Here is a 19,536-nt window from a genome sequence, read left to right on the forward strand (position 1 = left end):
TCAAGCCATCTGCCCATCTCAGCCTCCCAAAGTGTTGGGATTACAGGCATAAGCCATCCTTCCAGGCCAGAATCTGCATCTCTAAAGAGCAGATTCTCCTGCCTCAGCCTCCTGCGTAGCTGGGACTACAGGTGTGTGCCATCATGCCCAGCTGATTTTGTATTTTTAGTAGAGAAGGGGTTTTACAGTGTTAGCCAGGATGGTCTTGATCTCCTGACCTCGTGATTTGCCCTCCTTGGCCTCTTAAAGTGCTGGGATTACAAGTGTGAGCCTCCGCGCCCAGCCGGTTTATTTTTTTAAAAATGGCTGGGCACAGTGACTTAGTTCAGTGGCTGTAGTTCTAGCTACTTGGGAGACTGAGGCAGGAGGATCACTTAAGCCCAAGAGTTGGAGGCTGCAGTGAGCTATGATCGTGCCACTACACACACCAGCCTGGGTGACAGATCAAGACCCTGTCTTAAAAAAAAAAAAAAGTAAGATTATTATCAGAGTCTCTAGGTGACAGTGAGAGGCAGCCTAGTGCAGGGGATAGGGCACAGCTGGAATCTGCTAGACTGGGTTCAAATCCTAAATCGGCCATTCAGAGCGTGAATAAATTAGAACTGGCTTAAATTAGCATTTAAAATTTCAACAGGATTAAGTAAGTACTTCCTTCTGACTTTTTCCACAGGTGAGAAAGGTCTCAGCAAGGCCCTGGGAGGGAAGGGCGTGGGGATGAAAGGGATCCAGAGAGTCTGTGCATTGGCAGAGAAGATGGCGTAACTGGCACTGCGGCTGGAGGGCTGGTCCCACAGTGAGCTGCAGCCCTGCCCGCTGGCCATGGGAGAGGCTTAAACAAACGCCGGAAGCAACTCCCAGCCCCATAAAGATCTGGGACCGGCAGCCCCAGACCTGCCTGCCTTCCTGACTTCTGTTCCAGAGCAAAGGTCATTCAGCCGCTTGAATCAGCCTTTTCCCTCCACCCGGTCCCCAGCTTTGTTTATCCGATAAGGAAGGTCAGCATTCAAAGTCAAGAAGCGCCTCTTATCTTCCCCTGCGCTCTACAAATAGTTCCGTGAGAAAGATGGCCGGGAACTCGATCCTGCTGGCTGCTGTCTCTATTCTCTCGGCCTGTCAGCAAAGTAAGAGGCATGGGAAGTTCGTGTGTGTGAGTGTGTGTGTGTGTGCGCGCGTGTGTGTGAGACAAGGCTTGCGGGAGATAGGGAGACGACATAGGGAGGGAGGGAGATGGGTCCAGTGTTTTGTTTCCTACTTGCCCTTGCAGGTAGCTCTGGGTCCTCAGAGCACAGTCGCCTCAGGGTCACCCATGCCGCCTGCTCCCCTGCTTCCCAGGGGCAAGCAGAGACTGAGAACATTTCAGAGTTTAGTTCTCCCAACTGGAACGCTGTGGGGCCTCAGAGCTCAGTGATTCTACATCATCTGTGGTTACGACCCACAGCCCGTTCAAACGAGCGTTAGTAGCCTGCTAACCTGCAGGAAGTGGTGTGAATATTAATTACAAGTGTTCCAAAGGAAATGTGCCTGCTTCTAAACCTGGTTGTGATTTCTTGAACGTTGTTTTAATTAATGTGTTTTCTTAAATAAACTGCCTATGGTGGTATGATTATCAGATTGAAAAAACTTCCTTCAGAAATATGAGCTTTAGATTAAGTAATTAGCTCTAAATTTTAAAACAGCTTCCCACTAGGATTATTCAATATCCCGACTGCCTGGTTAAATAGAGGGCTTTTACTCCATGGGAGTCACATTTGCTCAATTCATATTATCTTACCTACAATGTCAGCTGGGGAAAGGGGTCCGAGTGCAAGAGTGCAAGACTTCTTACCAAGCATGCATATTTCTTTATGTTTCCAAGTATGCCTGTACCAGGAAATAGGGCCAAGCTGTAGACTGCTCAGGTTACACAAATAGCCAGAAGCAGGAAGGCCTCACAGCTGAGGATCCAGTCCAGGCCTCCGTGCATGCTCAATGTCTTGCCTAGCCAGTCTGTTTTGAGATTGTATGAAGATCTTGAACCTTCAGACTCACGTTGTGTGGTTTGATTCACACAATCTGTTGTGGAGAAGAGCAGGATATTTGTTTCTAATTAAAGAAGCACGTAGATCTGTTAAAAGGAAAACCCTAGACAAATTACATTTAACTGAGTTTAATTGAGCAAAGAACGATTCACAGTTGGGCATGGGGAACCGGAATAGGTTCAGAGATACTCTGGGGCTGCCACGTGGTAGAAGATTTATGGACAGAAAAAGAAAGCGACTCCCAGAAAACGGAAGCGTACAGTTCACGATGTACGGAGAAACCTTTAGGCTGAACTTAAAATATGTCAGAAGGCAGCTTTAGGCTAAACCTAATTTAACAGGTCTAAGGCAACCTATCCTGACTCACAGGTGCTACCAAACCATAATGCGCCTTTATCCTAGGCCTGCAGGTCCACAGATGTCCCAAGGCTGACAGAGGTGCTCATCTTCCCTGTTTGCTGCTTCTGCATGGGGCTGTGTGAACTGGGGCCAGAATGTTAGGGGGCTGGATGGAGTGGGGGTAGGGGTGGGGAGAGAGGAGAGGAGACTGGGTGAATCCACGTGATTAATGGTGGACAGGGAATGTTTAATGACAAGGTGTTAGGGCCGGGCACGGTGGCTCACGCCTGTAATCCCAGTACTTTGGGAGGCCAAGTCAGGTGGATCACAAGGTCAAGAGATCAAGACCATCCTGGCCAACATGGTGAAACCCCGTCTCTACTAAAAATACACAAATTAGCTGGGCGTGGTGGCATCCTCCTATAGTCCCAGCTACTAGGGAGGCTGAGGCAGGAGAATCGCTTGAACCTGGGAGGGGGAGGTTGCAGTGGACTGAGATCACGGCACTGCACTCCAGCCTGGTGACAGAGCGAGACTCCATCTCAAAAAAAAAAAAAAAAAATGTTGATGAAGAGTTGAACTCTGTAAAATAATTGAAAAGCTGTATTCTGAGCCAAACATGAGGGACCAGTGGCCGGTGACACAGCTCCAGGAGATTCTAAGAACATTTGCCCAAAGGGGTCTGGCTACAGATTGGTTTTATACATTTAGGGAGACATAAGACATCAACCAATTAATGTAAGATGTACATTAGTTTGGTCCCAAAAGGCGGGACAACTGGAAGTGGGGCATGGGCTTCCAGGTCATAGGTGGATTTAAAGATTTTCTGATTGACAATTGATTAAAAGAGTTTTATCTACAGACCTCAAATCCATAGAAGGGAGTGCCTAGGTTAAGATAAGGGGTTGTGGAGACCAAGGTTCTTACTATGCAAATGAAGCTTCCAGGTAGCAGCGTTTGGAGAGAATAGATTGTAAATGTTTCTTATGAGACTTGAAAAGGTGCCAGACTGTTAATTCTCTCCTGGATCAGAGAAAAGACCTGGCAAGGGAAAGGGATTTTCTACAGAATGTAGACTTTTCCCACAAGAGACGACTTTGCAGGACCATTTCAAAATATGACAAAGAAATATATTTTAGAGTAAAATACTTCAATTTCTTTCAAGGCCAGCTATCTGTCATGTGATGCTATACTAGAGTCAGGCTGGAATTTGGTGTCTCATTGCTACAAAAAGTCTTAAGTGTTAGGTTTTTTAAAGGGAAGGTGGGGTGAAAGACACAGAGACAGAGAGAGAGAGAGAGAGAGAAAGGAGGGGGAGAGGGAGAGAGAGAGAGGCTTTACAACAACAGGTATATTACAAAAACCTGTGGAGGTGGGGGACCAGCTTAATGCCAGAGCCAAGCATTACTTACATGCTGGGGTATGTATAGGTATGGGTGGGAGGGGTTTGGGCAGTATGGCTTGCTGTCCTGGAGGATATTGATAAGATGTTCTTATGTTCAGGTGGTTTGGCCAGGGATGTTCCTTGGGCTCTCTGTCAGGATTTGATAGGGATATTTCTTCAGTTGGGCCTTTGCTTGGCAGGGTATGATAAAGATGTTCCTGTGTCTTGTGGTCAGGTGGTTAGGCAGTATTTCTCAGGGCCCAAACCCCCATGGAATGTTTTACTTTGACCAAGGTCTGTGAAATGGCAGGGGGCTTACAAAATGGCGCAGTTTGGACTAACATTAAGGTCTGTTTTAATGTTAATGCTGGTCAGTTATGCCTGAATTCCAAAGGGAGGAGGATATAATGAGGCACGTCTGACACCTTTTTCCCATCATGGCCTGAACTCGTTTTAACTTTGGAATGCCCTTGGCTGAGAGGAGGACTCCATTTAGATGGTTGGGGGGCTTAGAATTTTATTTTTGGTTTACAAAGGAGAGAGAGAGTGTAAGAGGCAGACAGAGAGAGGAAAACACAACTGTTTAGCTGGCATTAGGAACCAGAATTTGCTCCTTTTGCAAGTCTGGTGTTCATGGAATCAGGACACCATGTGCCATGGTTGAAGCAGCTTAGGTTTTGAAGACAGACAGAGCTGTATCTGTTGGTCTAGCCACTTCCCAGCTGGGTGTCCCTGTTCAGGATACACTGCCCTTCAGTGTCACCATCAAAGAGGATTTAATGGGACCCTGGGGAGGAAATCCCACCACAGTTCCTGGCCCCATGTAGGCACTCAGCACTGTCAGTTCCCATCCTAAGGTCCTTCTTCAAAGAGAGAAGTTTCTGCTGCATGGAGAGGTAGAGACAGGGTGAAGGAACCCAGCTGTGGCTGGGTGGGCATCACAGGGGGTAAGGGGCAGAGAGAAAGCTTCCCCTTCAACCCTCTGAAGGTTCACTAAACATCAACTGACAAAAGGCAGATTAACAGGAGAAAGGGTATGACAATTTATTTTAATATGCACAGCATGAGAGAATGGTTGCCCAATAATCCAAAGGGGTACAGCAGTTTGTATACCATCCTTCACAGGGGAGGGAGGAAATGGGGAATGCAGACAATTCTTTTGAGTGGCAGTAAACGATTATTAGGGAGAATGAATGGACTGGGAGACAAAGTAACTTGTCAATGATTCTCTGGAATTTGATTGGTCAGAGGGGTAGGCTTAATCTGGTGGAAAAGTTCATCCAGGTGTGTGCATTCCTCGGTCTTCTTTTCCACATGAGATAATGAGGTCTGAGGGAGGAGATGGCAGGCCATTGTGTTTGTCTTAGGGGGTCTGGTTTCTAGGTAGATAAGGGAGCTTCAGAGGACTGCCCAGCCGCATCCTGTGCCTTGGTAGAGACCACAGGTTGAGACAGGAGGCAGTGGAGAGGTCACAAAGACCCTGAGGCGGCTTCTTTAGTTCAGTCATATTTTGAGGTGCAATATTCTGATTTCCTTTGGTGGGGGGGTTAACAGAAATACCAAACTCTGTGAAATCTTTTAAAGAGGTTTATTCTGAGCCAATATGAGTGACCATGGCTCGGAGAAAACACAAACCCAAGAAGCCTTCAGTGGGTGGTCCCAAGGCAATTGGGTTACAGTTGTTTTTATACATTTTAAGGAGGCAGGAATTACAGGCAAAGACATAAATCAATACATGGAAGGTATCTATTGGTTCGGCCCCAAAAGGTGGGATATCTTAAAGCAGGGGGCTTACAGGTTATAAGTGGACTCAGAGATTCTCAAATTTGCAGTTGTTAAAGGAGTAAAGCTTTGCTTAAAGACGAATTCAGCACAAAGAAATGCTTACATTAAGAGAAAGGGTGGCCGGGTGTGGTGGTTCATGCCTTTAATCAAGCACTTTGGGTGACCAAGGTGGGTAGATCACTTGAGCCCAGGAGTTCAAGACCAGCCTGGGCAACATGATGAAATGCTGTCTCTATTAAAAATACAAAAAATTAGCTGAGCGTGGTGGCGCTTACCTGTAATTCCAGCCACTTGGGAGGCTGAGGTGTGAGAATTGCTTGAGCCCATGGGTTGCAGTGAGCCGAGATCGTGCCACTGCACTCCAGACTGGGTGACAGTGAGACCCTATCTCAAAAAAAAAAAAAAAAAAAAAACGATAAAGAGGTCATCTGATGCTATACCAGAGTCAGTTGGAAAGTAAGCCACATACTGGGTTAATTTAAAAGGACTGGCCTAATGAGATTTGATGGTTTGTAGGGCGTGACTTAACCCTTGCCTTGAAGGCCTTAGGTCTTGTCTACAATTTGATGTTTTCTTGCTGCAGCTGGCTTTGTTAGTCTTATGATCCCCATTTTAACCTTAATCTTGGGCAGTTGTGCCTAAATTCCAAACGGGCGGGGGCACAACCAGGTGCCCTGAGATTAATTGAGTTAACTGAGTTTAATTGAGCAAAGAACGATTCACAGTTGGGCATGGGGAACCGGAATAGGGAACTCCTAGTCTCAAGTGATCCTCCCACCTTGGCCTCCTGAAATTCTGGATTATAGGAGTGAGCCACCAGACTTGGCCCAAGCAAGGGTTTTTAAAGGCAGAGGTATATTTCAGGAAAGCAGAAGGCATTTGGCCTCAAAAGACAGGATATCTTGACACAGGGGCTTAGAGGCCACAGGTGGATTCAGAGATTCTTTAGTTTGCAACTGGTTAAGGGAGCAAGGCTTTGTCTAAAAACTTGGGGTCAGCAGAAAGAAATGTTAAGGTTCTAAACTAAAAAGTATCTGAGACAATCAATTTAGAAAACTTATTTTGCCAGGGTTAAGGACATGCCTGTGACACAGCCTCAGGGGCTCCTGACAGGTGTGTCCTGCCTCCCTTCCCCTCACGGCAGGGAATTCAGTTTCTCAGGTCTCTCTGGGGTTCCCTTGGCCAAGAGGGGGTCTGTTCAGTTGTTTGGTGGCTTAGGATTTCATTTTTGGTTTCTCCCCAGCACATGTGTATCTCTGGAGAAAGCTAGGGAAAGAGGAAAGACAGGCAAAGCAAAAGGAGATTATTCTCAAGACGTTTTAATCAACTCATAAGGGAAATAAAGTTGAAACTCTACAGAAAAGGAGATGAAATAGCACCCCACTCTCATCATATATATGTATATATATTTTAAGACATACTGCTCTGTCACCCAGGCTGGAGTGCAGTGGTGTGATCTCAGCTCACCGCAGCCTCTGCCTCCCAAGGTCAAGCAATTCTCCTGCCTCAGCCTCCCGAGTAGCTGGGACTACAGGTGCACCACCATGCCTGGCTAGTTTTCGTTGTTGTTTTTTTTTGTTTGTTTTGTTTTTTTGAGAGGGAGTCTCACTCTGTGGCCCAGGCTGGAGTGCAGTGGTGCGATCTCGGCTCACTGCAACCTCTGCCTCCCGGGTTCAAGTGATTCTCCCGGCTTAGCCTCCTGAGTAGCTGGGACTACAGGCACACGACACTGTACCTGGCTAATTTTTGTATTTTTAGTAGAGACGGGTTTCACTGTGTTGGCCAGGCTGGTCTTGATCACCTGACCCCAAGTGATCCACCTACCTCAGCCTCCCAAAGTGCTGGGATTACAGGCACGAACTACCACACCTGGCCCCACTCTCATCATATTATTCCAAAAATAGCCATGGTCTCTCTGAGGCCCCTGACCTGAGATAATAGAAGGGCTTCTATCCCTTGGGGCTGGAGGTGAGCCCAGCTGAATCCTCTTTCTTGGGGCTGGGCTGGGAGTAGGTGGGATATCTCAGTACCTCTTCCATTTACTAAAGCTCATTACTCACACTTGCTAGTGTCACAAACAGATGCCCACTGGGTGCAATTAGCATAAGAAAAGATAGCACTTTTAAAGCTTGCTTACTCCCAGACTCATTTTGAAGCTCTAGGCTCTTGTGCATTACTAATTCATAAGTCTAGGAGCGCATACCTTTCATTATTTCCATTTTATAGGTGGAAACAAGAAGACTTGCCAAGTATTTTCTGCAAGGCTGTGAAGCATGTTAGAAGCAATGGTAATAGCAGGTGCAGAGTGGCCAAGTCCTCATTTCCCCATCAATGGACAAATCCCTTTAGCTGAGCCCATGAGTCATCAGCCTTTCCAGATTGATGCTGCCCTGGAGGGATGGAGCCCAGGGTTGGAGACAGTCAGGGCCCATCTGTACATTCCTTCTCCTCGCTCTGCTCTCTCAGGCTGCAGTATGAATGAGAAAACTCCGATCCCAAGCATTTACACACTTTTTTTTTTTTTTTTTTTTTTTTTGACTCAGAGTACAGTGGTGCGATCTCAGCTCACTGCAACCTCTGCCTCCTGGGTTTCAGCAAATCTCCTGCCTCAGCCTCCTGAGTAGCTGGGACTACAGGTGTGCACCACCAAATCCAGCTAATTTTTGTATTTTTAGTAGAGACGGGGTTTCACCACGTTGGCCGGGCTTGTCTCAAACTCCTGACCTCAAGTGATCCGCTCGCCTCAGCCTCCCAAAGTGTTGAGATTACAGGCGTGAGCTACCGGCCACCCGGCCAGCATTTACACACTTTAGATATTCAGTGACAATGTTTAAATCCTAAACAACAGCTTATTTGTAGCAGAAGGGGATTAGTGGAAGGGAAGAACCTGCTTTGAGAGCCCTTGCTATACCAGGATCAATACTGACTTGTGAGAGGGGAGATCGTATCCTGTTCCAGTAGGAAACACATTGCCTCTAATACTCTTAACACAGGGAGAGACCCAAACTACACACTTGGTGTGGAATTTTAAAAGGAAACCATTTTTAAAACATTAGCAAGTAGGAAACAGGTATTGAGGTACTCAAACAAGTCAGATGAGGGGATAGTGGGGGAGACAACTGGTAAGGAGCTAAAACTGAAAGAAATAATGTGAAGGGAAATAATAGTTGCTGTAACCCAACTGAACGTGGGTCCATTCGCCCAGCACACGGAAACAAACACAAGCACCAGGATTTGCAGTGACAGAAAGGTAGGCATTGATTGCAGGGTGCCAAGCAAGGAGAACTGGGCAGCTAACACTTAAGACCCTGACTCCCCGATGGCTTTCGGGCAAGAGTTTTACAATTTTATTTATTTTATTATTATTTGAAACAGGGTCTTGCTCTGTCACCCAGGCTGGAGTGCATTGATCCTGGCTCACTGCAGCCTTGTCCTTCCAGGCTCAAGCGATCCTGCCTACTCAGCCTTCTAAGTAGCTGGGACTACAGGCGTGCACCATCACCACACCTGGTTAATTTTTGTATTTTTATTTTATAGACATGGGGTCTCACTATGTTGTCCAGGCTGGTCTCAAACTCCTGGGCTCAAGCAGTCCTCCTGCCTCGGCCTCCCAGAATGCTGGGATTACAGGTGTGAGCCAACATACCTAAATGGGTTTTTAAAATTTGTTTTATAGAGATAGGGTCACGCTATGTTGCCCAGGCTGGTCTTGAACTCCTAGTCTCAAGTGATCCTCCCACCTTGGCCTCCTGAAATTCTGGATTATAGGAGTGAGCCACCAGACTTGGCCCAAGCAAGGGTTTTTAAAGGCAGAGGTATATTTCAGGAAAGCAGAAGGCATTTGGCCTCAAAAGACAGGATATCTTGACACAGGGGCTTAGAGGCCACAGGTGGATTCAGAGATTCTTTAGTTTGCAATTGGTTAAGGGAGCAAGGCTTTGTCTAAAAACTTGGGGTCAGCAGAAAGAAATGTTAAGGTTCTAAACTAAAAAGTATCTGAGACAATCAATTTAGAAAATTTATTTTGCCAGGGTTAAGGACATGCCTGTGACACAGCCTCAGGGGCTCCTGACAACATGTGCCCAAGGTGGTCAGGGCACAGCCTGGTTTTATACATTTTAAGGAGACATGAGAGATAAATTCATCTATGTCAGGTGTACATTGATTCAGTCCGGAAAGGCGAGACAACTCAAAAGTGTGTATCCAGGTCATAGGTAGATAGGAGACATTCTTTTGAGTTTCTGATTAGCTTTTTACTGAATCAAAGGAAGCAATCAAATATGTGTTTGTCTCAAGTGAGCAGAGGAATCACTTTGAGTTCTGTCTGTCCTTTGTCCACAAGGAATTTCCTTGTGGGTAAATTGTGAGGGAGCTATGTAGTTTTTTTGTTGTTGTTGTTTAACCTGGGGTCTAGGCACAGTGGCTCACACCTGTAATCCCAGCACTTTGGGAGGCTGAGGCGGGTGGATCACTTGAGGTCAGGAGTTCAAGACCAGCCTGGCCAACATGGTGAAACCCCATCTCTGCTAAAAATACAAAAAACTAGCTGGGCATGGTGGCACATACCTGTAATCCCAGCTACTCGGGAGGTTGAGGCAGGAGAATTGCTTAAACCCGGGAGGTGGAGGTTGCAGTGAGCTGAGATCATGCCACTGCACTCCAGTCTGGGTGACAGAATGAGACTCTCTCTTAAATAAGATAGCTATAAAGATTTTTTTTTTTTTAGGTATCGAATGGGAGGCAGGTTTGTCCAATGCAGTTCCCAGCTTGACTTTTCCCTTTGGCTTGGTGATTTGGGGGTCCCGAGATTTATTTTCCTTTCACGAGGTTTAACCTGTGTGTGTGATTCTCTGCAGGTCCCTCAGGAAGAAATTTAGAACAGGGAATTGTGGTCAGAATTCAGTCCTCAGTTCCCGCTTAGCTGAGGTCTGTGTGACAGTGGTCAGCATTTTCCACCTGGTGGAGGTCCTGGTTTCTGAGAAACAACTCAAGAACCTATGTGAAGACGTTATCTTTAGTTTCTATAGGGAACCGAACGTCTTGTAACTCTATCTTATTTGGGTGACTATTATTTAAACTATTATTACCTTCTCACTTAGCGGGACTGAAGGCTAACAAGGTGCTTGGAATTTCCCTTGAAGGAACTCAAGAGTTTTTATTTCCATGCTTGAGGTGGCTGGCAGGTCCCTAAGAGTGTTCCTTGCTCTGTCTCAATGCCAGAAGTTTATTATGGGGTGAAAAGAGGAAGTTAAGGACAGGAGGCAAGACCTATTGAAGGCTCAAAGACTGATAGAGGAGGAAGTATGGATGTGGAAGTGAAAGAAGTCCACAGAGCTCATCACAAGATGAAGGTGGTCCCAGGCATCAGAGTTGATTATCTAACGAAATGAGGGAGAAGAAAGTCATACTGTTTTATAACAGGGAAACTTCGGCAGGCAGGAGCCATCATCCCCAAAGTTTTCTTGTACCTGCTGGGCAAGGTGTCAGAGCCCTGGCAATGGAAAGTGATTGGCCCACAGGGAGTAAGAATTTACCGACAACAGTATAGGTTTGAAAAGGAAAGTTTTATTAGATTGAGAGAAAGCTGCAGAAGAGTGCAGCGGGCTGCCTCAGCGAGAGGACTGAGCGCGCCGGAGAGGATTTTCCTTAGGGGTATTTATGGACCTTAAAGCAAGAGCTTAGGGGTAATTTGGTCCATATTAGCCACGCATGTCATGATAAATGATTACATTTGTAGACATTTTGGTGTCATAATGTCAGCAAGGGTTGCACAATGAGTTTCATCATGCATGCATTCCGGAGCTGTATAGAGGTAGAGAAAGTCTAGTTACGTATAAATTTTGGGGAAAGAAGCCTGGAACCAGCCTTAGATGTAGGGAAGATCAATTATTTCTAAACTCCTCAGATAAGGAGTTCTGCCTCTGGATGGTCGGCTTCATGGCCACCAGGTAGTCTTTGCTCTCTTTAGTGGCCCCTCCCTCCTGGCCTCCTCATCTCCAGGCAATCTTTATGTCACTATAGATTCATTTGCATTTTGAGAATTTTATATAAATGAAATTATTCAGTAGTACTCTTTTTTAAAATCCTTGCTTTCATTCAGCATAATTATTTTGAGATTCACTCATTTTTGGGGGATATCAATAGTTTATTCCTTTTTCTTATTGTTAAGTAGTATCCCATTGTATGGCTCTATCATGATTTATTTATCTACTCACCTGTTGATGGATACTCTTATGAGTCAGGGTTCTCCAGAGAAACAGAATCAATACATACACTCACACATAGACACACATGGAGAATTATTTTAAGGAATTGGCTCACACAATTGTGGGGGCTGGCAAGTCTGAAATCTGCAGGAAAGGCTGGTAGGCAAAAGTTGATGTTACAATCTGGTGTTGAAGGCAGTCTGGAGGCAGAATTCCTTTCTCTTGGGGGACCTCAGTCTTAACTCCTAAGGCCTTCAACTGATTGGATGAGGCCCACCCACGTTAAGGAGGGTAATCTGCTTTACACCAAGTCAATTGATTTCGATATTAATCACATCTAAAAAAACACCTTCACAGCGACATTTAGGCTGGTGTTTGACCAAACAACTAGGCACCATATGCTAGCCAAGTTGATGCATAAAATTAGCCATCACAGAGTTGTTCCTGTTACAAACAAAGCTGCTGTGAATATTTGTGTACAATTCTTTGTACTGAAGGAAATAAAAATATTTTACCCAAGATAGATTTCTTTGACAGATTTTGAAATGGCCCTGCAAAGCTGCTTTTTGTGTGGGAACTTTGCATTGTGGAGAATCTCCATTAATGCAGCCAGGCCTTCCCTTGTCCAGATCTGGGAGAGATTAATGGAGTCTGACACCTGCAAAGATCTGGAAGAAACACTTACCGTCTATTTTCTCTGAGGGGCTGCTATCTGTGAGATTTCATCTGCATAACATGACTCCCTTGGCTAGCTGAGCCTCCTCTTCTTCCCCTCCCATATCCTGTCTTGCCACTAAAACCTGACCTACCACCATAACCTGTTTTTTTTGGCCATGTTCTAAGCCTGCATTGCTTCTGTGAACCCAAAATATCTGATAGGTCTCAACCAATTTAGAAAGTTTATTTTGTGAGGGTTAAGGACATGCCCATGACACAGCCTCAGGAGGTCCTGATGACATGTGCCCAAGGTGGTCAGGGTACAGCTTGCTTTTATACATTTCAGAGGGACATGAGACATCAATCAATATGTGTAACATGTACATTGGTTTGGCCCAGGTAAGGCAGGACAAATCAAAGCAGGGGCTTCCAGGTCATAGATAGATAAGAGATATAGGTTGCATTCTTTTGAGTCCTTGATAAGCCTTTCATGAATACACAATTTAGTCTGGCTCTGTGAATCTACTTTTTTTTTTTTTTTGAGACAGAGTTTCACTCTTGTTGCTCAGGCTGGAGTGCAATGTCATGATCTCGGCTCACCGCAACCTCTGTCTCCCAGGTTCAAGTGATTATCCTGCCTCAGCCTCCTGAGTAGCTGGGATTACAGGCATGCACCACCACACCTGGCAAATTTTTTGTATTTTTAGTAGAGACAGGGTTTCTCCATGTTGGTCAGGCTGGTCTCGAACTCCCGACCTCAGGTGATCCACCCGTCTCAGCCTCCCAAAGTGCTGGGATTACAGGCGTGAGCCACTGCGACCGGCACATTTTTACATAAGCAATCAGATATGCATTTGTCTCAGATGAGCAGAGGGATGACTTTCTGTCCAGCACCTGTGAAGATAAGCTTTTCCTTGTGGGCAAATTGTGCTTTGTAGCTATCTTATTTAGGAATTAAAATGGGAGGCAGGTTTGCCTGCTGGAGTTCTCAGCTTGACTTTTCCTTTGGCTTAGTGATTTTGGGATCCTGAGATTTATTTTCCTTTCACATTTCTGTAGCCTCAAGATGGCATATGAACTTCTGTACCTCACTATGGAGCTGGGTCTTTGTTCTGAAGGCTGCTATGTATACATATGAAATAAATGTGTGTGATCTTTCTTTTAACTTCTGTTAATTAATCTGCCTCATGTCAGTGATTTTCAGTGAAACTCCAGGGGGCCAAGGGCTTTGGCCCCTACAGTATGGACATACAATTTCGTTTCTCTTAGGGAAATACCTATGAGTGGAATGACTGGGTTATACATTGGAGGTATGTCTAACTAAAAGACTCCCTTCCAAACTGTTTTTCAAAGTGGTTGTACCATTTTACATTCCCACCAGCATTGTATGAAAGTTTCAGTTGCTCTCATAGCCTCTCCTGTCTGTCTTTTTTAATTGCTATCATCTGTCTTTTTGATTTTAGACATTCTAATAGGTATGTAGTACTATCTAATTGTGATTTAAATTTGCATTTCACTAATGACTAATGATGTGCCACATCTTTAACGCAACATTTCCCTTTACTTGCAGGTTATTTTGCTTTGCAAGTTGGAAAGGCAAGATTAAAATACAAAGTTACGCCCCCAGCAGTCACTGGGTCACCAGAGTTTGAGAGAGTATTTCGGGCACAGTAAGTAATGCTTCTTCCACCGTTCATGGATCTATGCCTGCCATAGAGACACAATTCCTGACTAGGGGAAAGGGACATGGAGAAGACCCTAAGTTCATGTGCAATATCCAGTTATAACAAGTCACTCTTGACAGCCAAGACCGTTCTCAGAATCCATAAAGTTTGAAGGGTTCGGGGCATGAAGTCTCTGCCCACATCTATTACCAATTCAGCAGGGTATATTTACAGAAAAGGCTGGGATCTCAGGAGGGACTAATCTGTCTCCCAAGGAGGGACACTGGGTCAAAGAGGCCCCCTGGAGCCTTGTGAGACCACAATAGTCTGAAGTCGGATTAGTTACGCTACAATTTTCTCTTATTTTTTCCTCCCTACTTCAAAACAGAAGTAGATCAGGATTAATCTTCTGCCAGTTTCTCTGTGAACCATTTCTTAAAATCAGAAACCTCTAAGAACGAGAAAGCTTGCAAGCTCACATGCATGTGCCATGTTTTTGATCACCTTGTGCTCCTTGTTTTTTCAGACCCACACAGAATGTTCCACCATAAAACCATGAACTTGCCTGCTGCAGGAATGCTAGGGCGTTCTTTATATTTCATCCCCCAAAATAAGTGCTTTAAGAAACATTTCATGCATCACTACTGATATGTCATTGGGTTCTTTTGTTACCATCTTGGGATTTTTCATTTATGTTTACGAATGAGATTGGCCTATACTTTGCCTTTCTTGTCTGGTTCTTGTCTCATTTTGATACAGATGAACCTAGTCCCAAATGAGTTGGAGGGCGCATCCTGTTCTATTTTCTCAGAGAATTTTAATAAGGTTGGAAGAGTGTGTTCCTTCAAGGTTGTGTAGAACTTGCCTTAAAATAATCTGGACCTAGTGTTTTCCTTCTGGGAAATTTTTAAATTATGGGATTTGCATTCTTTAATGATTATTGGACTAGGCAGGCTTTTTATTACATCTTGAATCAATTTTGGTAGGCCTTGGTCGTTGAGATGATAACATTGGTCTCTTGATTACCCACTTGCTCCTAGGAGGGTTTTACAGACTACTCCCTAGGCTTGAAAGTGTGGGGTGAATACCACCGGGAGTACACGAGATAATTGTAAGAGGTGTGTAGACTTGGTTTTAAATAACATTGAACTACATGATGAGAAGTCATTCTCATTTCAATTATCTTTGAATCCTTATGGTTATGTCAAGTGGAAAGTATTGGTTTGGAGCCAGCATGTCCCACACCTCAAAATTAATGTTTATTTTTATCAAAGTAATTCATGTACATGATCTGAAAATAAAGTAGGATTACAGGTTTTATGACAACAAATAACTCTTCCTTGTCCCTACCTCCCCTCACCCTCTATCCCTAGAGACAACCCTTTTTGATTACTACTTTGGGTATTTACTTCCATATTTCTAAACATTATAACTTTCATTGCTATTTATTGATTCACAAATTTTAGACATTGTCAGTTGGCTTCTTTTTATGGAAGAAATAATTTCACGCTCCTTTACTTCCTCTTTTCCTTACCTCATCCTTCCAGTAACATTATATCACTCTGTTGAGTTAAATCAATACCAAATGTTTATATTATTGTGATTAAGAAAATAATGTTGAAAGCAGGGCCATATAGTATACTGTGGTTACATTTCCTTCTTGTGCAATTTTTTTTCACTAGGGTTAATAATTGTCTCTTTATTTCTTTGTTTGCTTAGTTTCATGCCCAAATCTTCTGCAGAACTGAAAATCTCCTTTTGTTACATTCAAATGCATTAGATAATCTAGTAATACATTTTTCTGTCTTGGAGTCATTTCTGCCTGAGTCCTCCACTTTTCGCTCCAAGCTGTGGGATGCTGTTGGTGCTTGCTGCACAGCTGCTATCCTGGGACTTCCTGTCACCATCCTAGAAATTTCCCTTATACTCTCCTGATTTGGATTTCCTGGACCTCCTGTTTTCCTGTTTATTGGCTTTCTCTCTTGTTTTAGTGGAGTACGCCCTTCAGAAGCTTCCTGAGAGAGGGTGAATGTTTGGTAAAGTTTTGAGACTTCACGTATCTGAAAATGCACCTTTATCTTGCCTCACAGTTAAGGGATGGCTTGGTTACATACATTTCTGTATTAGAAATCCCTACCCTCAGAATTTTTGAAAAAATTTGCTCCATGGCTTCCTAGTTTCCATTGATATTGTTGAGATGTTCTGTGCTATTCTGATTTTGGACCTTTTGTTTGGAAACTATGGAAGCTTCAGGATCTTGCCTGGCCTACTTTCCCAGGATGTCAATAGCATTGTGCTTGTTGAGAGGCTTTTTCTTCACTGTGCTCAACCCCAGGTGAGGCCTTTTCACAGCCTGAAAACTCAAGTCCTTCTGTTTTAGAATTTTTTTTCGTTTTAAGATGGGGTCTCACTCTGTTGCCTTGGCTGAAGTACAGTGGCACAATCTCAGTTCACTGTAGTCTTGACCTGCCAGGCTCAGGCAATCCTCCTACCTCTGCCTCCTGAGTATCTAGGACTACAGGTCCATGCTACAATACCCTTCTTAATATTTGTATTTTTTGGTAGAGATAAGGTTTCACCACGTTGCCCAGGCTGGTCTCGAACTTCTGGGCTCAAGCAATCTGCCCACGTCAGCCTCCCAAAGTGCTGGGACTACAGGTGTGAGCCACTACTCCTGGCCCAGAATATTTTTTAATATTATTTTTTCCCCCAAATTTCCTCTCCTTCATTTTCTCTGTTCTTTCATTCTTAAAACACATACTAGTTGTGTGTTAACCTCCAGGCCTCATCCTCTAGTTTTCTTTTATCTTCAGGTTTTCATATTTTTGGATTTTTGTTCTTTCAGAGGAATTTCTTCAACTTCTAACTTTTTATCTGAAATTTCAGATATCATAATTTTAATTTCCAATAACTTATTTTTATTCTCTGATTGTTTTTTAGTTGTTGGTGCTGATGTTAAACCGTCACTTTTTTATTTCATTGATGTAGTTTATTCTCTTACATTTGAGGATTTTAATTACAATTTTAAAAATTATCTGTAACATTTCTGTTTCTTCCAAGTGTCTTCTTGTCTTTTTTAGCCTTTGTCTTTCATTTGTGTTTATTATTTACCCATTAAGTATTTATTGAGCACCTCTGTGTACTGGGCATTGTTGTAATAGTTTAGCCTAGATTCATGAACAAATCCCACAAAAATCCTTGCCCTCTTGGAGTTTGCTGAGGAAGCCAGAAAATAAACAATAAGCAGATGATATTGTAAGAAAATAATATAGGCTGGGCATAGTAGCTCACACCTGTAATCCCAGGGACTCAGGAGGCCCTGGTGGGAGAACTGCTTGAGACCAGAAGTTCAAGAGCAGCCTGGGCAACATAGCGAGAGCCCCCTCTCTCTATTAAAAAAATTTTTTTAAATTAGCCACGTGTGGGTACATACCTGTAGTCCTAGCTACTTGGGAGGCTGAGGTGGGAGGATTGGTTGAGCCCAGGAGTTCAAGGCTTCAGTGAGCTATGATCACGCCACTATACTCCAGCCTGGGCAACAGAGAAAGACCCCAACTCAAAATAAAAGAGAAAATCATATATTATGTTAGAAGGTAATCGGTGCTAAAAAGAAAGAAAACAAAAAGGATAGCATTGTAAGAGGGTATGGGATAGGTTCCTCGGGGGTAAGTTGGGTGGTCTGTGAAGTACAGTAAGGCCATGGGTGTAGGTCCTGCTGAGAAGGTGACATTTGTTAACGTGTAGAGAAAGAACTCTTGGGTCAGAGAGGATAGTCAGGGAAAAGCCCTTAACTGGGGATGCACCTAGTGGGTTAGTCAGGAGGTCAGGGGGCTGCAGAGGAGGAGCCTGGCAGGGAGTGGGAGGAGGTCAACTCAGAGAGGTCATAGACGACTGGGTCACACTGGGCCTTAAAGGCCACTGTAGGGGACTTCGGCTTTTCTCTGAGTGAAATGGAAAGTCATGACAGGATTTTAAGCAGAAGAGTGACATGATCTTATATTTTAAAAGGAGAATCCTGTTTGCTTTGCTGAGAAGAGTCTGTATGGAGGCATTGGTAGAAGCAGAAAATTCATTTAGAATTCCAGGCAAGAGATGATGGTGGCTGTGTTGCAGAATTTTTGCTCCTTAGTTCAGCTAAAACTGGGTTCTCGTCACATGGCCAGGAAAGATTAGGCGTGCTGACACGTTGATGGGTGAGTAGAGCAGAATTTATTGGATGTAAAGGAAAAAAAGAAAAAAAAAAAGAAACTCTCAACAAAACGGGAGGGGGTCCTACTCACAGGCCCCTGCCTCGCAGATTAATTCCAGGTCACCACCCACGAGCTCCTCCCTCTGCCCAAGGTGCGAACTTCCTGTGGCTCCACCTCGTTCCCCCAGTGAGCATGCGGGCTTTATTCAGAAAGAATCTGTCTGGAAAGGGTGGGCAAGTGGGGGCAGTTCTCCCTCAGGGTGGCGAGTTTCATCCTGGACCAGCAGTCCGGACTTTCAGCCTTCAAGCTTTTTTAGACTTGAGGGTGGGGTTTCACCAGGGACCCTTGGCTGTCTCCTGTCTCTGTCAGCTAGAGCCAGGGAGATAGCAGTGAAATGATGGGAAGTGGTCAGGTTCTCGATATATTTTGAGGGTAGACTCAGTAGAATTTTCTGACATAATGAATGTGAAGTGTGAGAACAGTCAAGTATGATTCTTGGATTATTGGTCTGAGCATCCATCCCAAAGGATGGCCTTGTGATGATCTGAAATGGAGAAGGCTGCAGGAGAAGTGGTTTTGGGGAAGTATTAGGAGGTTCAGTCTTGACATGTGTTTGAGATGTGACTTATGCTACTGTAAAGGAGAGGCCTTAAGCATTATGATCTACCAAGCTATTTGGATTGTTTATGATTGCATCATAAACTGACAAATACATTGTTGGTTACACCTCCAAGTAGAGAGGCAGCTGGATAAACAAATCTGCATTTTAGGAGAGAGATCTGAGCTGGAAATATAAATTCAGGAGTCACTGGCACAGGAAGATGATTTACAGCCATGAGACTGGATAAAATCACTTAGGGGAGTGTGTGTAGGTGTATTAGTCCGTTTTCACACTGCTGATAAAGACATACCCGAGACTGAGCAATTTACAAAACAAAGGGGTTTAATTGGACTTACAATTCCATGTGGCTGTGGAAGCCTCACAATCATGGAGAAAGGCAAGTCGCATCTTACATGGATGGCAGCAGGCAAAAAATGAGAGAGCTTGTGCAGGGGAATGCCTCTTTTAAAAACCATCAGATCTTTTTTTTTTTTTTTTTTTTTTTGAAATGGAGTCTCACCCTGTCACCCAGGCTGGAGTGCAGTGGCTGCAATCTTGGCTCACTGCAACCTCCATCTCCCAGGTTCAAGCAATTCTTGTGCCTCAGCCTCCTGAGTACTGGGACTACAGGTGCCTGCCACCATGCCTAGCTAATTTTTTGTATTTTTAGTGGAGACAGGGTTTCACCATGT

The 19,536-nt window shown here is 44.3% G+C and overlaps 1 protein-coding gene across 6 annotated transcripts in view; it reads left to right on the top strand.

The window, feature by feature from the left end:
- The first annotated feature begins 799 nt into the window (after window positions 1–799).
- Window positions 800–19,536, top strand: part of MGST2 (microsomal glutathione S-transferase 2) — a 75,061-nt gene continuing 56,324 nt past the window's right edge. For all 6 annotated transcript variants that reach the window (XM_030816175.1, XM_003258133.4, XM_030816177.1 and 3 more), the window contains exons 1-2: window positions 800–1,121; window positions 13,960–14,059. In XM_030816175.1, the coding sequence (XP_030672035.1) occupies window positions 1,064–1,121; window positions 13,960–14,059 (158 nt within the window). In that variant the 5' untranslated portion in view covers window positions 800–1,063. The remainder of the gene's footprint in view (window positions 1,122–13,959; window positions 14,060–19,536) is intronic.

Source organism: Nomascus leucogenys, chromosome 7b (genome assembly GCF_006542625.1).
Source record: "Nomascus leucogenys isolate Asia chromosome 7b, Asia_NLE_v1, whole genome shotgun sequence".
Classification (NCBI taxonomy): Eukaryota; Metazoa; Chordata; class Mammalia; order Primates; family Hylobatidae; genus Nomascus; species Nomascus leucogenys.